This window comes from Taudactylus pleione, unplaced genomic scaffold (genome assembly GCF_031769625.1).
Source record: "Taudactylus pleione unplaced genomic scaffold, aTauple2 ptg000201l, whole genome shotgun sequence".
Lineage (NCBI taxonomy): Eukaryota > Metazoa > Chordata > Amphibia > Anura > Myobatrachidae > Taudactylus > Taudactylus pleione.
Genome location: NW_028284603.1, coordinates 856,202 through 870,000, shown reverse-complemented (window position 1 = coordinate 870,000; position 13,799 = coordinate 856,202). Strand labels below are relative to the sequence as shown.

Below are 13,799 nucleotides of genomic sequence, written 5' to 3'. Positions count from 1 at the left end.
CATCTCCTGATGAAAGTCCTAGCTGATATAGATGGGCAAAACGCATAGAGGCTGTGCTCCTGTTTTGGGGAACTGTATCCTGGTGATGTTCCTTGGGCTCAGAAAAGCATTATTTGCACTGATATACTCTGTGCAATAGTTTAATGTACTCCTAATATATTTTGTTTTGTTGGAATAAATTCAAGTTTTTACAAATATACTACACTATATTATTCACTTTCTTTTACTATATGGATTACTTCTGGCGTAGTATGAGAAGCCAGAGGAGCTGAGATGTGTTCCTGGTATTCGTGTAACATGAGCGCTATATACCCAAGGAAGACCTTTGGGTCATTTTTTTGGTACTAGGGGCGGGGTACAGTAAGGAGAGCAATGCCACCAAACCCCAAAAATGCGGATTTGACCGCATTTCTCATATGCACCAAGCCCCGGAATGTGATGCACTCCAGAGCTTGGTTGCGGTGGCTAACGCCATCAATTGATGGTGTTACCCTATAGAAGCCTATGGGCTTCTATCGGGAGAGTGCTGTGAGAGGGATCCGATCGTTGCTAATGCTGACATGCATGCGAATGGTGGCCGGATGCATCCTGCCCTAAATATTTCTCTAACTAAGAAGAATTTACTAAATTTAATCCACTAGGAGGCACCACTTGCCTTTATTTTTCTATCATAGATATCCTATATATATATATATATATATATATATATATATATATATATATATATATATATGCATGTGTGTGTGTATGAGTGTAATGCCAACTTATTACTCAGCGCGATACAGAGAATATTTAATCATCTACATGCTAACACCAAAAAGATAGGTCCCTGGTTATCATTCATTCATCTATCCTTCAATGAATTTATCCATCCTTCCATTGATCCATCTTTCCATCCATCCTTTCTATACTTACTTGCCAAATAAATATTTTCCATTAAGTTTGTCGCCTTCAAGCTCATAATTCTGGAAGAGAAACCTCAGCGACTGATCCCACTTGGCGTATTCTTTCTTCGTATAGGCGCTTAGGAACAAAGACTTTTTCCCTAATATCTGATTTAAAAAAAGAGCCACGTTATTGGGACACAAAGCCTGAGGACATTTGGTGTAAGCTATACAATGGCTTTTACCATGGAATAACTGATGGGCGCAGGGGGAGGGGTTTACTGCTGAAATTAGGACCATGTTTATGGATCTTACTGCATTGATGGACAAATGTGTTTCATTAAATAAGTAGATGATAAATTAACATATGATGGCACTTTGGGCAATTCTGCTGAAAAACCTCCTGCCCAGGGCTGGCCTGGGACAACATGGAAGCCCTGGCGTAGAAGCCTACATTAAAAAAAAAAAAAAGGTGAACGTTTTTCATAGCTCAGTCTAATGATGTCCCAGAATGCACCATCAGTCGCAGGGTAGGTGGCTTTGGTGTCTATTTATGCCGACAACAAACTAATAACCTAGTGGGGTCCGAGTATGGCGCTGCAGCTATCAGCCCCCGACTATTTCATTAACGTTATTGTAATGCTGTATCATATTTGTGACCACCCATATCGTTGTAAATGGCCTTATACTGCTTCCTGTCCTGTCCTGCTATTTTGCACAGGGTCAGTGAGCAGTCATGTCATGTTCATGCCCTTACACTGTGGAATGAGGGCCTGATTCAGAGTTGTGAATAGAGAAAGATCTCTCTCAACTGATCATCTTGGTGACACCATGCTGCACTGCAGGGGGGCAGATTTATAATGTGCAGAGAGATTTAGATTTGGGAGGGAGGTGTCCAAACTGTCATCTAAATTGTAGAGTAATAATAAAGCTGTGCAGTATTTGTGGGCTACATGCAAAAGCAGCCAGTATTTACCCCACATGCAAAAAAAGTATGTATTTACACCCCTTGCATTGCAATATGGTTTCTCCAGGTACACAGGTAAGTGCTATCTCTCTCTCTATTCCCAACTCTGAATCAGGCCCTGAGACCATATTCAATTAGCGTCGAAAACAGACGTTTTCACCAAACAAACAGGCGAAAACGGCAACAGGCGAAAACAAACTGGAGAAAAGATTTCTCCATCCCAGAGCAGGAGAAAAAGAAAAACAAATCCCAATTTTTGGCAAAAAATTTGGAGATTTCTTTCAGAACCCTTTAGATAATGATAACTTACCGAAAAAAAACCGTAAATTGCCTACTTTGGTGAATAACAACCGTACAAGCTATTTTTTTTTCCAGGAAATTACTGTTCTACGTATATTGGGGGTATGTTAAAATGGGTGCAAGTATATTTTCGTGTCGTAAAAACACAATTTTAAAAACCATTAAAAAACAATTGACGCATCCATACCGCACCCCGAAAAACCAGACCCAATTCGTTAAAACCATTTTCAACTATTTTTTTTTTTTTCCAAAAATTTGCGCTGTTGTTTTTCGCCAAAGTGCGCAATTTATGATTTTTTTTCCTGGTAATTTATCATTAGGGAGGTCGAGAAAGGTTTCTGAAAGAAATCCCCACATTTTTAGCCAAAAATAGGGATTTAGCATTTTTTTTTCTCCTGGGGCGAGATGCACCATTGATAATTTTCCGAAAACAACACTTTTTATCACCAAAAGCAGAGTCCGCATATGCAGCATACCTGTAATGACCGCGCACCCTTCCCTCTCGATCGCCGGTATCACCGCGAAAAGACTCCATTGAGCCTAATGACATGCCCTTCTTCCGGGTATGCGTCATTGTCAGGAGGCGCTGCATAACAACGCCATTTGCTAGCTGGCGGTTGTGGAATATATCAATAGGAAAACGTTCGGGGGCCTCTACTGCACTTGTCACAACAATGGGCGCTCGCAAACATTGCTGGAGTATCCAGTTACCGCAGTAGCCTCCTTGGAAAGAGAGGTTTGCTGCATACTAACAAAAAGAAAATGTTACAGTGGCGATTGGCACCGTTAAACGCAATTTCACTTTCAATTTTTGTGCATCCCGCCCCTGGTCTGAGATGGAGATGACTTTTCTCCAGTTGTTTTTGCCTGTAGCCGGTTTTGCCTGTTTTTTTTTAAAAAAATGGACGCTAATTGAATACGGCTTGTTGAGGTTAGGAAACGCGCACAGTGACTACTTCACGCTAAATGCTGGATGTTTGGTGTGTAGTTGTCACTGTGCATCGCAGGACTTCATAAATGGTGGATCATCTGGAGAGACCTCTGCATTCATTTGTCACGAGTGAGAGGAGAGAGGACAGGGTTTAGCACGTTACGATAAGGAATCCTTCTGCCATTCCAGGCCAGACCTGACCTGATATGTTGAGGACCAGTGGCGTCACTAGGCAGGTGCGGACCGCACTGGGTGTCACTCTCCGAGGTGCTGATACCAAAATGCCGGCTCCTCAGTGACAGAGGGCCTGATTCAGATGCGCTCGCAACCGGCTCGATGGTGGCCCAGAGCGCATGCACACGACGGAGCCGGCTCCGTCGTGCGCATGCGCGAGACCCGGATAACGACGGGCAATCTGTCGCTTCGGGTCTCGTACCAAAGGGGGCGCGCTGTCGATGTTGAGTGACAGCACGCCCCCTTTAGTGGGCGGGCCGGGGGGTGGCTGCCAAGATGGAGGCGTTCCCATGAGAACGCGTACCATCTGGGGGCGGCCCCACTGACATCACAAGTGATGTCAGTGTTAGAGCATTCGGCTCTGTTTGAGCCGAAAGCTCTCTGGGGCTTGCGGCCACGAGACCCTACCACAAGGGTCTCGTCACAAGCCCCGATGGTCGCAATGGTCTTGACCATCGCGACCATCTTCCTGGCCGCTCGCTATAGCTGTGGGTGGTCACCCACAGCTATGCGAGCGGCCAGGAGGCCGTTCTAAAAAAAAAAAGACCGGCCCTGATTCAGAGCGAGCGCTCTGTCAGAGCGACCGGCTCTGAATCAGGGCCAGAGTCCAGCTCCCAGTCACTGAGGAGGAGCCGGTAGTGCAGGGGAGACTCTCTAGGGGCAGCCCGGTATCTCCGGCCGGAGTGATGAAACCAGGGGTGTACCTCCCTTTTTGGGCATGTGTGCCTTCAACGCACACAGGGGGTTTACTTGCTGCACTGGGTGTCGCCGACCCTAGTGCCGCCACTGTTGAGGACAACTGTAGTATGTATAATTGAAACAAGCATGGTTCTAACCAGTGGTGGCCCCAGAGATCGGGGAGCAGCGCAGTTCAAAAGTCAAATAGGTGAGCCACACCAACTGCCACTCCAAACGCTGCCAAACATCACTGGCCGGGACTCACTGGCAGTTGGTGTGACTCCTCTATATGACTTTTGGACTGTGCTGCAGCCTCACCTCTGGAGCCGTCACTGGACATAAACCTAACGCACGTCTTAAGCCAGAAACACTAACTGTAGCTTAACACTAAAGAACACTGTTATACAAATGGCGTTTATTTCTATAAAGACGCTCAGACCACTAATAAGATCAAATGTAATGTACATGGGGCCTGATTCAGCAAGGATCGCAACTGCGTATACATCCGCAATCGGACGATTGTAGCATTCTGCGCATGCACGAACCAGCCACTGCGATCTGGACTGCGATCGCAGTGACTACGCAGACCCATCGCAGAGTGATTGACAGGAAGTACCGTTTGGTGGTGGTGACGAGGGGGTGGTTGGCGAAACGCAGGTGTGCCAGTGCATTTGAACGCCATTACAGGGGCGTGCATAAATTAAGCACTGCGATGCCGTACGCAGCCTGGGCTGTCACTGCGTGCGCTGAGGTTAGCATTTCCTGAGTAAGGTCAGACCTTGTGCCAGTGTATGTGAGGCTGCGATGGTACTCCATGTTAACGATGGTTTCGCGGTCTTGCTAAGGATTACGGATGTGTGTAAGGTAAGGTGGGCGTCCTTATGTTGTGCTGCGATGGCATAGCGATCGCAGAGGATTAGCATATCAACGCAGTTGCAATCCGTATTGAATCAGGCCCATAGCCCTTTGTAACCTAGGCTTGTGGAACAGCCTTATATCCATCTTACCAACCCTGAGTCTTTTTGGTGACAGACCCACCTCCTGATTCAAAGATGGACGTTAATGCGATCGCAGCTGCCATTTTGTACGAGACAGCTGCGAAAATATGCTAATAGTTCCAAAGACCACCAGAGCATAAGGGCACCCACTGCGTCCTTCTCATCTGCGTACGACGTCGTTTACACGCGTAAGTATCTGTAACATTGACTCACATGGAGCAGCCATCTTGCTCTTGCAGAAAATCTGACCAGCCGCAGACACCGCAGCTCTCTCCTCGCACGCTGAGAGCTCTCACGCTACCAATGCAGACGCAATGGCTAATTTATGCACGCCCATGAAGCGACGTTCAAACGGTCAAACACGCCTGCGTTTTTTCAGGCCACCTCCCGTTAACACCCCCAAAATGCTGACTACCTGTCAATCGCTCTGCGAGTGGATCCTCTGTGCCAATATAATCGCAAAGCAATCAGGGTGCGTGCGCAATGCGGCTTATACGCATGGGCACTGGCAAACAATTGCTCGATCTGCGCAAATATCGCCATTGCGTCCGTCTCTGAATCAGACCCTCAGGTATTTTTTTATTTTTAACCGAGAGATATCACTTGTACCTCATTCAATGCGGCTCCTTTTGAGACTGGCTTATAGTCTTGGCAGTCCTTGCCGGACTGTTCCGGATCTAAAAGTAATCAGACAATATTGGTGACATATAAGGGTATAAGTGGGAACGTCGTGGAATAAACAGTAAGTGGTAGGAAGAGAAAACTTATCCGAGAGTCCCGCATAGGAGCGAGTGCTGGAGGAGGGGGAGTCTAGTACCTGATCTGTGCTGCTGTGTGTTTGATGGACAAATGCTACAACTGTAAAGGAATAAATCTATATAATTTATTTATACAACATAGACCTGGTGCCAGGGGCGTCTTAACAGAGGAGGGGGCCCGTGTGCACTCCATGTGCGGGGCCCCCTCCTCTCTCCCCGGTGGCCGGCAGCCGACTGACGTGGATAGCCAGCCACGGGAGCCTTAGTAAACTCCGGGCACTAGAGTGTGCCCGGAGTCTACTGCGCATGTGTAGAACATCGAAAAAATGGCAGCGGCGGTCATATTCCGGTGTTCTGAGCAGCGCAGACACCCGACGTGGGACCACGGACAGGTAAGTCTAAAATAATATGGGTGCAGTGTGTGCGGTGCGGGGCCCCCCTGGACCCAGTGGGCCCGTGTGCCCCACACACACTGCACCCATTATAGATACGCCACTGCCTGATGCCCATCCTTATCATCAGTGATAAGTGTGCACTGCTCCGCCTGCTGCTTCTACAGTTGGTATCATACCTGCATGTGTGGGACATTTATTTGATGACTTTGGGATCTATTTACTAAGCAGTGTTAGGAGACAGAGTGAAAAGTGATAAGAAAATGATAAGGTACCAGCCAATCAGCTCCCAACTGTCATTTTTCAAACACAGCCTGTGAGATGACAGTTGGGAGCTGATTGGCTGGCACCTTATCACTTTCTCATCACTCTGTCTCCTAACACTGCTTAGTAAATAAACCCCTAAAGGTGGGTACACACTATACAGATATATCTGCAGAAGATGGTTGTTCGTCCACTCTGAACAAACATCATCTGTGCCTGCCCGCAAGTCCCGGTAACCAGGGGGCGTGTCCCGCTGGGCTGGGTGTGTGTCCCGTCCCCCTCCCCGCGGCTGACGCTGTGTGTGTACGGGCGGTCTGCCGACTGCCCGTACACACCTGCCGATGGACAGATATCTGTCCACCGGCTGTGCAGCACAGCCAATGCAATATGTCAGTGAACGCCGACGTTCACCGACATATCGCGGGTACACACTGCCCGACGGGCAGCAGATACATTGGCCGATCAATTGATCATCCAATGTATCTGTCAGTGTGTACCCAGCTTAAACTACAGAAGGGCGGATAGTATAAAGTAATAATCATTTATTTATGTCGTGTTTTTCTCCAATAGGACTCAAGACGCTTGATAGATAATGTGAACATAGGCCCTCATTCAGAGCCGCTTGCTATTTGCGGTCGTTCGTTCTAAAACAAGGGGTGGCTATTCAAATGAACCGTTCGCTCATTGCGGTCTGTTCACGCCTCTAAGTCTGAACGAGCGAGCAAAACTTGCGGTTGTTATTTTGAAAAATACGCCCCCATGCCGCTCGCACCATACGTCATGTCCGCTATTTATTAGATTAATCGAGTACATCGAACAGCGTATGAACTGCTCGCTATTCTTGTGGTTGGTTTTTTTCAACCGCTATTTTGCAAGCTGTTCAGAGTAAAAAAAAACAAGTGACGTGGTCAATGACGCTGCTTTATTAATTATGCACTCCCTTAAAACGCCCGTTTTGACCTTTAAGCACGCCTGCGTTCTAATTCCACTCCCCCGTTTTCAAGCACCTTCCCCTGTTACCACCCACATACGCCTCCTCCTGTCACTCAAAATAGCAGGCATTCGCTATTTAGCGAACACACGATTTTCGGCCGCACTGACTGGTTCGCGCATGTGTATTACAATCCGTACGCATGCGCAGTTGTGCGAACATCGCTCAGTGCGAACGAGCGGCCGCTTACGAGCGGCTCTGAATGAGGGCCATAATACGGAGGTTTACATTTGCATGATATACAGAAACCAGTATATAATACAGAGGTGTGGCAGCCATTTTGGGTCATCAGTTACAAGCATTATTCATCCTACCCACAAAGGATTCAGGTGAGGCAGACATTTTAGGACGCACTACATAGGATTACACTGGAAATGCCTTGAACATGACACATAATGAGGGAGAGAAAATACTGTGCGAAATCCTTTAAAAATCATCAGAACTATGGATTGTTCTATCTACACAATAGAGTACCAGGTGAGGCAGCCATCTAGGACGTACTACCTAGGTTACAGTGGCAGGATGGGCTATTCATAGAAGTATAACATGCAGTGGGTAATTATAGAGAAAAGAAAAAGAGCAGCAGGCTGAAGTGAAATACCAGGTAGTAGTTATGCCAAACACGCTACCACAATGCTCCTATGCAAACAGGGGTTACTAAATTAACACTTAATATTTAAGTTAAAGTTGTGATTGTAGGGGAAGACATTTGTGCTGGAATTTGATGGCTCTACCATTAATGGTTGATAGTTTTCAACCATCAGTAGACCACCATCGATGGCTTAGCCATTGATATTGCTGCCCATGTGCAGACCTCGGCCATTAGACCTGTGCCCGCCAATATCTTCTCAACAACGGATGCCAACATCAATGGTGCGGCATCTGTGTTGTACCATCAATGGCAAAACCACTTGCCATTGGCCATACACCACCGATGGTTAAAAAAACATCAATGGTTGGTGGCCATCTCTAGTGAGTATTCCAACAAAATGTTACTTTAGCCAGACCATACATGCCTGCTTTTAGGATCTCCCCTCTGGTACACAAGGTGTGGTTCTGTGCTGCATTGTGCAGCGGGGCGGATTAGGGGCAGGGCCGTGATAATGTAATTTGCATAATATAGCCTTGTCCACTGCTGCACGATAACACAGTCGGCATCCTTGTATGGCATAGAGGGGGCTTGAAACGGCAAATTGCATAATCAACCCATTTTTAAATAAATATTATATATAAGTTGTATTTTAGGCTTAATGTCCCTTATTGCTTACTTACAAAGTAATGTAATTGTCTTCTTATCGTACCTCCAGATGTGAGAGGAAGGTAAGACAAGAAGAGGTGGGTGTGACTTGATGATGACATGTTCCTATCCACCATGCAGGCAGGTAGGTCCCACTGCGAAGACTTATCACCTCTCTCAGGAGTCCCAAAAGTATCCCCACATAATTCACAGCTGTCCCACTATTCGGGGAGAGTGATGAAAATGGGGGCATGCCGTGATGCCACGCCCTTCCCTGCAAGGCCACACCTTCCTTTCGGGCAAGCACACCAGTGTCCCGTCTTCTAACTCCCAGATGTAGGGAGGTATGCCCGCATAAGTCAGGAGTCTCTGGGAGAGTAGGTAACTAAGCAGTGAAGGCAGCCATTTTATGGCTGAACCAATATTCGTAAGAAGAATGCAGCCAATTCAGTATGGACCAGTAACTTCACTGAGACACGAGGCATAAAGCTCCTATAGGGAAAGATGATGACTCCATATAGACACATGAAACTAGCAGTATTGGGAGCAACGTTGTCTGGCTGCAATCTCATGAATATAGGGTAATTCCACAATATAACTGCCTCCTCAATGTTTAGGTGAAGGATACACAGAATTACAAAATGGGTTCTGCAACCTGGTGCCTCACCGATGCCTCAGGAGGCCTTGACGTCTAGCAGAACAGTCCTCTTCCTGGCACAAGTTGAAACCTCACATTTTCATCTAGACTATAAAACCTATCTCTGCAAGCTTACCGGCCGTACTGATCGCATGTACGTTGACTAATCTGTACCCCAGACATTCAGAGAGGTGTCTAAACTCTTCATCAGAGGAATGAGCATTTTTACTGCTTTCAGCTACAAAAAAAAGAAAAAAATGTATATTAGTGATAAAGGACCATATTCAAAAGCAATTAGCATCTCAGCGCAAATGTCAGTTGCGCCCGGGAAAAGATTCTTAAAAAAAACACAGTATACCAGTCATACATATTATAGTAAATGGCTGGAAAATGTAGATAATAATTACCCAACCAGCAAAGAGCGCACTTATAAGCATATTAGCAGCCCCCCCCTTCCCAAACAGAGTAGGGATCATATTTTATTTTTTGAAATGAATGTAGTCAGACAATTAGGTCGCAGCGGAAGCAGTTATACTGTATTGGCATAGCTGGGTGTGTCTTAGACAGTCCGACAAATTAAACACAGCCAGCGGCCATCATCATCATCACCACACAAACTGCGCCAGGGGGCGAGTGCCCGCAAGTCATCCCCCACCAAACAGGTCGCCATCTTGGGACATGTTTCGAATTGACAAATCCTTTAGGTACTTTTATACGCCCCCTTCAGTCACCGTCTCAGCCTCCTTGGCACAGGGAACCTTAAGGACATAATGGGGCAGGGTCACCAGGGCAAAATACCCACATTGCGAAAAGACGTGCCTGCATAATAAATGAGGAACAAGTGTATGTACAGTCAGCTGTCCAGGTGGGCCTTATGCTGTGTCACTGGGGTGGGAGGTGGATACCTTAAGGATGGTAATGGGCTGGATGCTCGCCACCCATTTGGAAAATCTGATTGTGTGTGCAGATAGCGATATTGCATATTGGGGCCGTTCTTTCTGCGCCACCATACTATGTCTATTCTTTGCTTCTTCTACCTTTACTTAGTTAGTTGAAATCCTAAATAGTAGGTTAAATAGTTAAAATAGTTTATTAATCAATAAAGCTGACCTTTCTTTCCCCTTAAGTTAATCTCCGTGTCTTTATTTCATTTTGGTAAAGTGTTAAGATGTTTTACTCATGTTGGTAAGAGGAGCACATATCAGACGATGGGGAGTTTAACTCATGTGCCCCTGCCTGATCCACAGTTAGTAAGGAGCGTCCCTATGCCACCCAATTCCTCCCACAGTGCTGTGCACATTGTCACTGCCCTCATTTCCCACAATGCCATGCACTAGGCTTTGCCATGTCATCCCTTTAATTCGGGACACGTATGAATTATACAGGTTCTGTGGCTGGCTGGCTTCAAGGCTCCATTTCACCTGGTTTTATTCAGCCACAGAACCACATTTACACATGTGTCCGGAATGGGATGCAATCGGGAAGCCGGCTGACGTAAGCCCGATAGCCGGCTTCCCGACTGCTTTATCCCGGCGAGGGTGAAATGCCCGGCATCTAGATGTAGATCAAAGGGATGCCGGGCGCCACGAGCGGACAGACGTGTGGGGGGAGGGTTAGGTTTAGGGCTCCCGGGGGGACTTAGGGTTAGGCACCCCCCTCGGGAGGGTTAGGGTTAGGCTAGGGGGAGGGTGAGTTAGGGTTAGGCACCCCAGGGGGGGAGGTTAGGGTTAGGCACCCCCCCGGGGGATTTAGGGTTAGGCAGCGGGGAAGGGGCGGGGTTAGGTTTAGGCACTTAGAGGGGAGATTAGGGTTAGGCACCCCTAAGGAGGGTTAGGGTTAGGGGGGTAGGTTAGGTTAGTAAGTACTTACCTAGGGACGATCAGGATTTCCAGCGCTGTCGGGCTGCCGCTGCCGGGATCTCTCCAGCTGTCTGACTCACGCTGCCGGGATTTGAACTCCCGGCCATGCAGCCGGCGGTATTTTATACCGCTTCCGTCCAGAATTAAAGGGATGATCTGGCAAGCCTACGTATAAGGGACATCACAAAATAAACATCTGTTCTCGGTATTCCTCACTTGGGGCGGGATGTACTAAGCATCGCATTAGCGATGCGGTACATCGCACCTGTCTTCGTGTACATACCACTGTTCGTTACTGCGGTATGTACCAAGAATATCGCAAAGGACAGCTCTCCCGATAATACCCGCCTTTGGACTTTGATGATTTATTTTATTTAACACCGCTCTGGGAAGCAATAGCTGCCAGTGAGCCCTTCGGCTGATTTGATGCTATGTATTATCTCACAGTTGGGTGAAAACCTTTAAAGCTAAGTACATGTGGGTTCATTTGAGATTAAACTATGGGAAAAATCCGTAGTATGAGCTTTAGAATGTGGGTGGAAAAGTCACATGTACGTAATTCTTCTGTCCTTGAGCCCTATGTTTAACAGCCCTGATTCATACGCTGCCAACCCAGATAACTGCCAACATGTGTACCAACATTTCACCACAATGTCCAAGGACGCGCTGCCTTTGGGTACTTAATAGTCCGTAAAAAAATAAAAGTAAATAAAAAGTAAAGCAATTTAGTACAGAAACTGAGAAATAAGAAATAAGACATTATATTGTTCAGTTGTTCAGTACTGGGAATTATTCCCATAATGTGTGGTGCCCGCATAAGGGTTTTATATAGGAAAATGTATTATTCTAGAGGAGTTATACTTTTAACTTGATCTCTTTCCAAGGGGTCTAGTTACTAAGCAGTGTTAGGAGACAGAGTGAAAAGTGATAAGAAAGTGATGAGGTGCCAGCCAATCAGCTCCCAACTGCCATCTCACAGGCTGTGTTTGAAAAATGACAGTTGGGAGCTGATTGGCTGGCACCTTATCACTTTCTTATCACTTTTCACTCTGTCTCCTAACACTGCTTAGTAACTAGACCCCCAAGGCTTGTTACATCTCCCCCTTAGAAATACATTTTAAGGACTCAGGGGCCTATTCATCAGCGGAGGCCGTATGGCCTCCGATGATTAAGTATTCATCTTGCTGCGAGGGATACTTAAGTATCTAACTCTAACTCGCAGCGGGGGATAGATTACACTGGAGCAAATCATCATTGCTCCGGTGAGGGGACAACTGCTCCGAAAAGCAGCTGTGTCCCCTGATGATGCAGAGCCCGGTAACTAAAACATGCAGAAACTGGCCTTTCCGCATGGTTACCGGGCCATTTATCGTTTGATGAATAGGCCCCTCAGAGACTGGGATATGAACTGGCAGCGATTATGGCTTTATATAACTCCCAGCATGCCATGCAGGAATGAAGACCAGGACATAGGGATTGTTCTGCAGTACTCAGGTATGGAAGACTAGAATAATTACAGTTAGAGAACAGTCTGACGCCATCTTCGTCTTTGTACAGTATCACATGGTCCTTCATAGGGTAAATTGTGAACTTATGGTCATCATCCTTTGCTGTAGAATAAAAGAAAGAATATATAATTATTAGGGGTGTGCACATCCACCTATGTCATAGGTGGATGTATAGGCTTGTATGGCCTTTTGCTGCTCCTCCATCCTCTGAAGCATATAGAGGGTTGAGTTCCACCGCGTCACAACCTCTTGCTTCAGGTGATGGCGGGGCAGGTTCAAGAGTGTTTGCTGGCGCTCCAGTCTTCGGCACGCAGTCGCTGAATGGCGAAAGTGGCCAGAAATTTTTCGGGCCACCCAAAGCGTCTCCTGCACGCCCCTGTCGCTTTTCAGAAAATTCTGCACCACCAAGTTTATTGTGTGAGCAAAACATGGGACATGCTGGAATTTGCCCAGATGTAATGCCCGCACAATATTGGTGGCGTTGTCAGATATCACAAATCCCCAGGAGAGTCTAAGTGGGGTAAGCCACTGGGCGATGATTTCCCTCAGTTTCTTTAAGAGGTTGACGGCGGTGTGCCTCTTACTGAAACCGGTGATACACAGCGTAGCCTGCCTTGTAACGAGCTGGCGTTTCTGAGATGCTGCTACTGGTGACGCTGCTGCTGTTGCTGCGTAAGGTGATACATCTACCCAGTGGGCTGTCACAGTCATATAGTCCTTAGTCTGCCCTGTTCCACTTGTCCACATGTCCGTGGTTAAGTGGACATTGTGTACAACGGCATTTTTCAGGACACTGAGGACACTTTTTCTGACGTTTCTGTACAGTCTCGGTATCGCCTGCCTAGTGAAGTGGAATCTAGACGGGATTTGGAACCGGGGACACACTACCTCCATCAATTGTCTAAATCCCACTGCACTAATGGCGGATACCGGACGCACGTCTAACACCAACATAGCAGTCAAGGCCTCAGTTATACGTTTTGCTTCAGGATGACTGCTGTCGTACTTCATCCTCCTCGCTAAGGACTGTTGGAGGGTCAATTGTTTAGTAAAAGTAGTGGTGTTCCTACTTCCTCTCTGGGATGATGAACGACTCCCAGCAGCAGCAACAGCAGCAGCGGCAGCAGTAGGCGTAGCAATGCAGGATCCTCCAGAGGAATC

At 46.9% G+C, this 13,799-nt stretch overlaps 1 protein-coding gene across 1 annotated transcript in view; it reads right to left on the bottom strand.

Annotated features, from left to right (window-relative positions):
- Positions 1-13,799, bottom strand: part of LOC148518148 (uncharacterized) — a 61,838-nt gene that overhangs the window by 27,731 nt on the left and 20,308 nt on the right. The window contains exons 4-7 of the mRNA XM_088477469.1: positions 12,648-12,740; positions 9,408-9,509; positions 5,602-5,669; positions 916-1,052 (exon numbers count right to left, since the gene is read on the bottom strand). Of these exons, the coding sequence (XP_088333595.1) occupies positions 916-1,052; positions 5,602-5,669; positions 9,408-9,509; positions 12,648-12,740 (400 nt within the window). The remainder of the gene's footprint in view (positions 1-915; positions 1,053-5,601; positions 5,670-9,407; positions 9,510-12,647; positions 12,741-13,799) is intronic.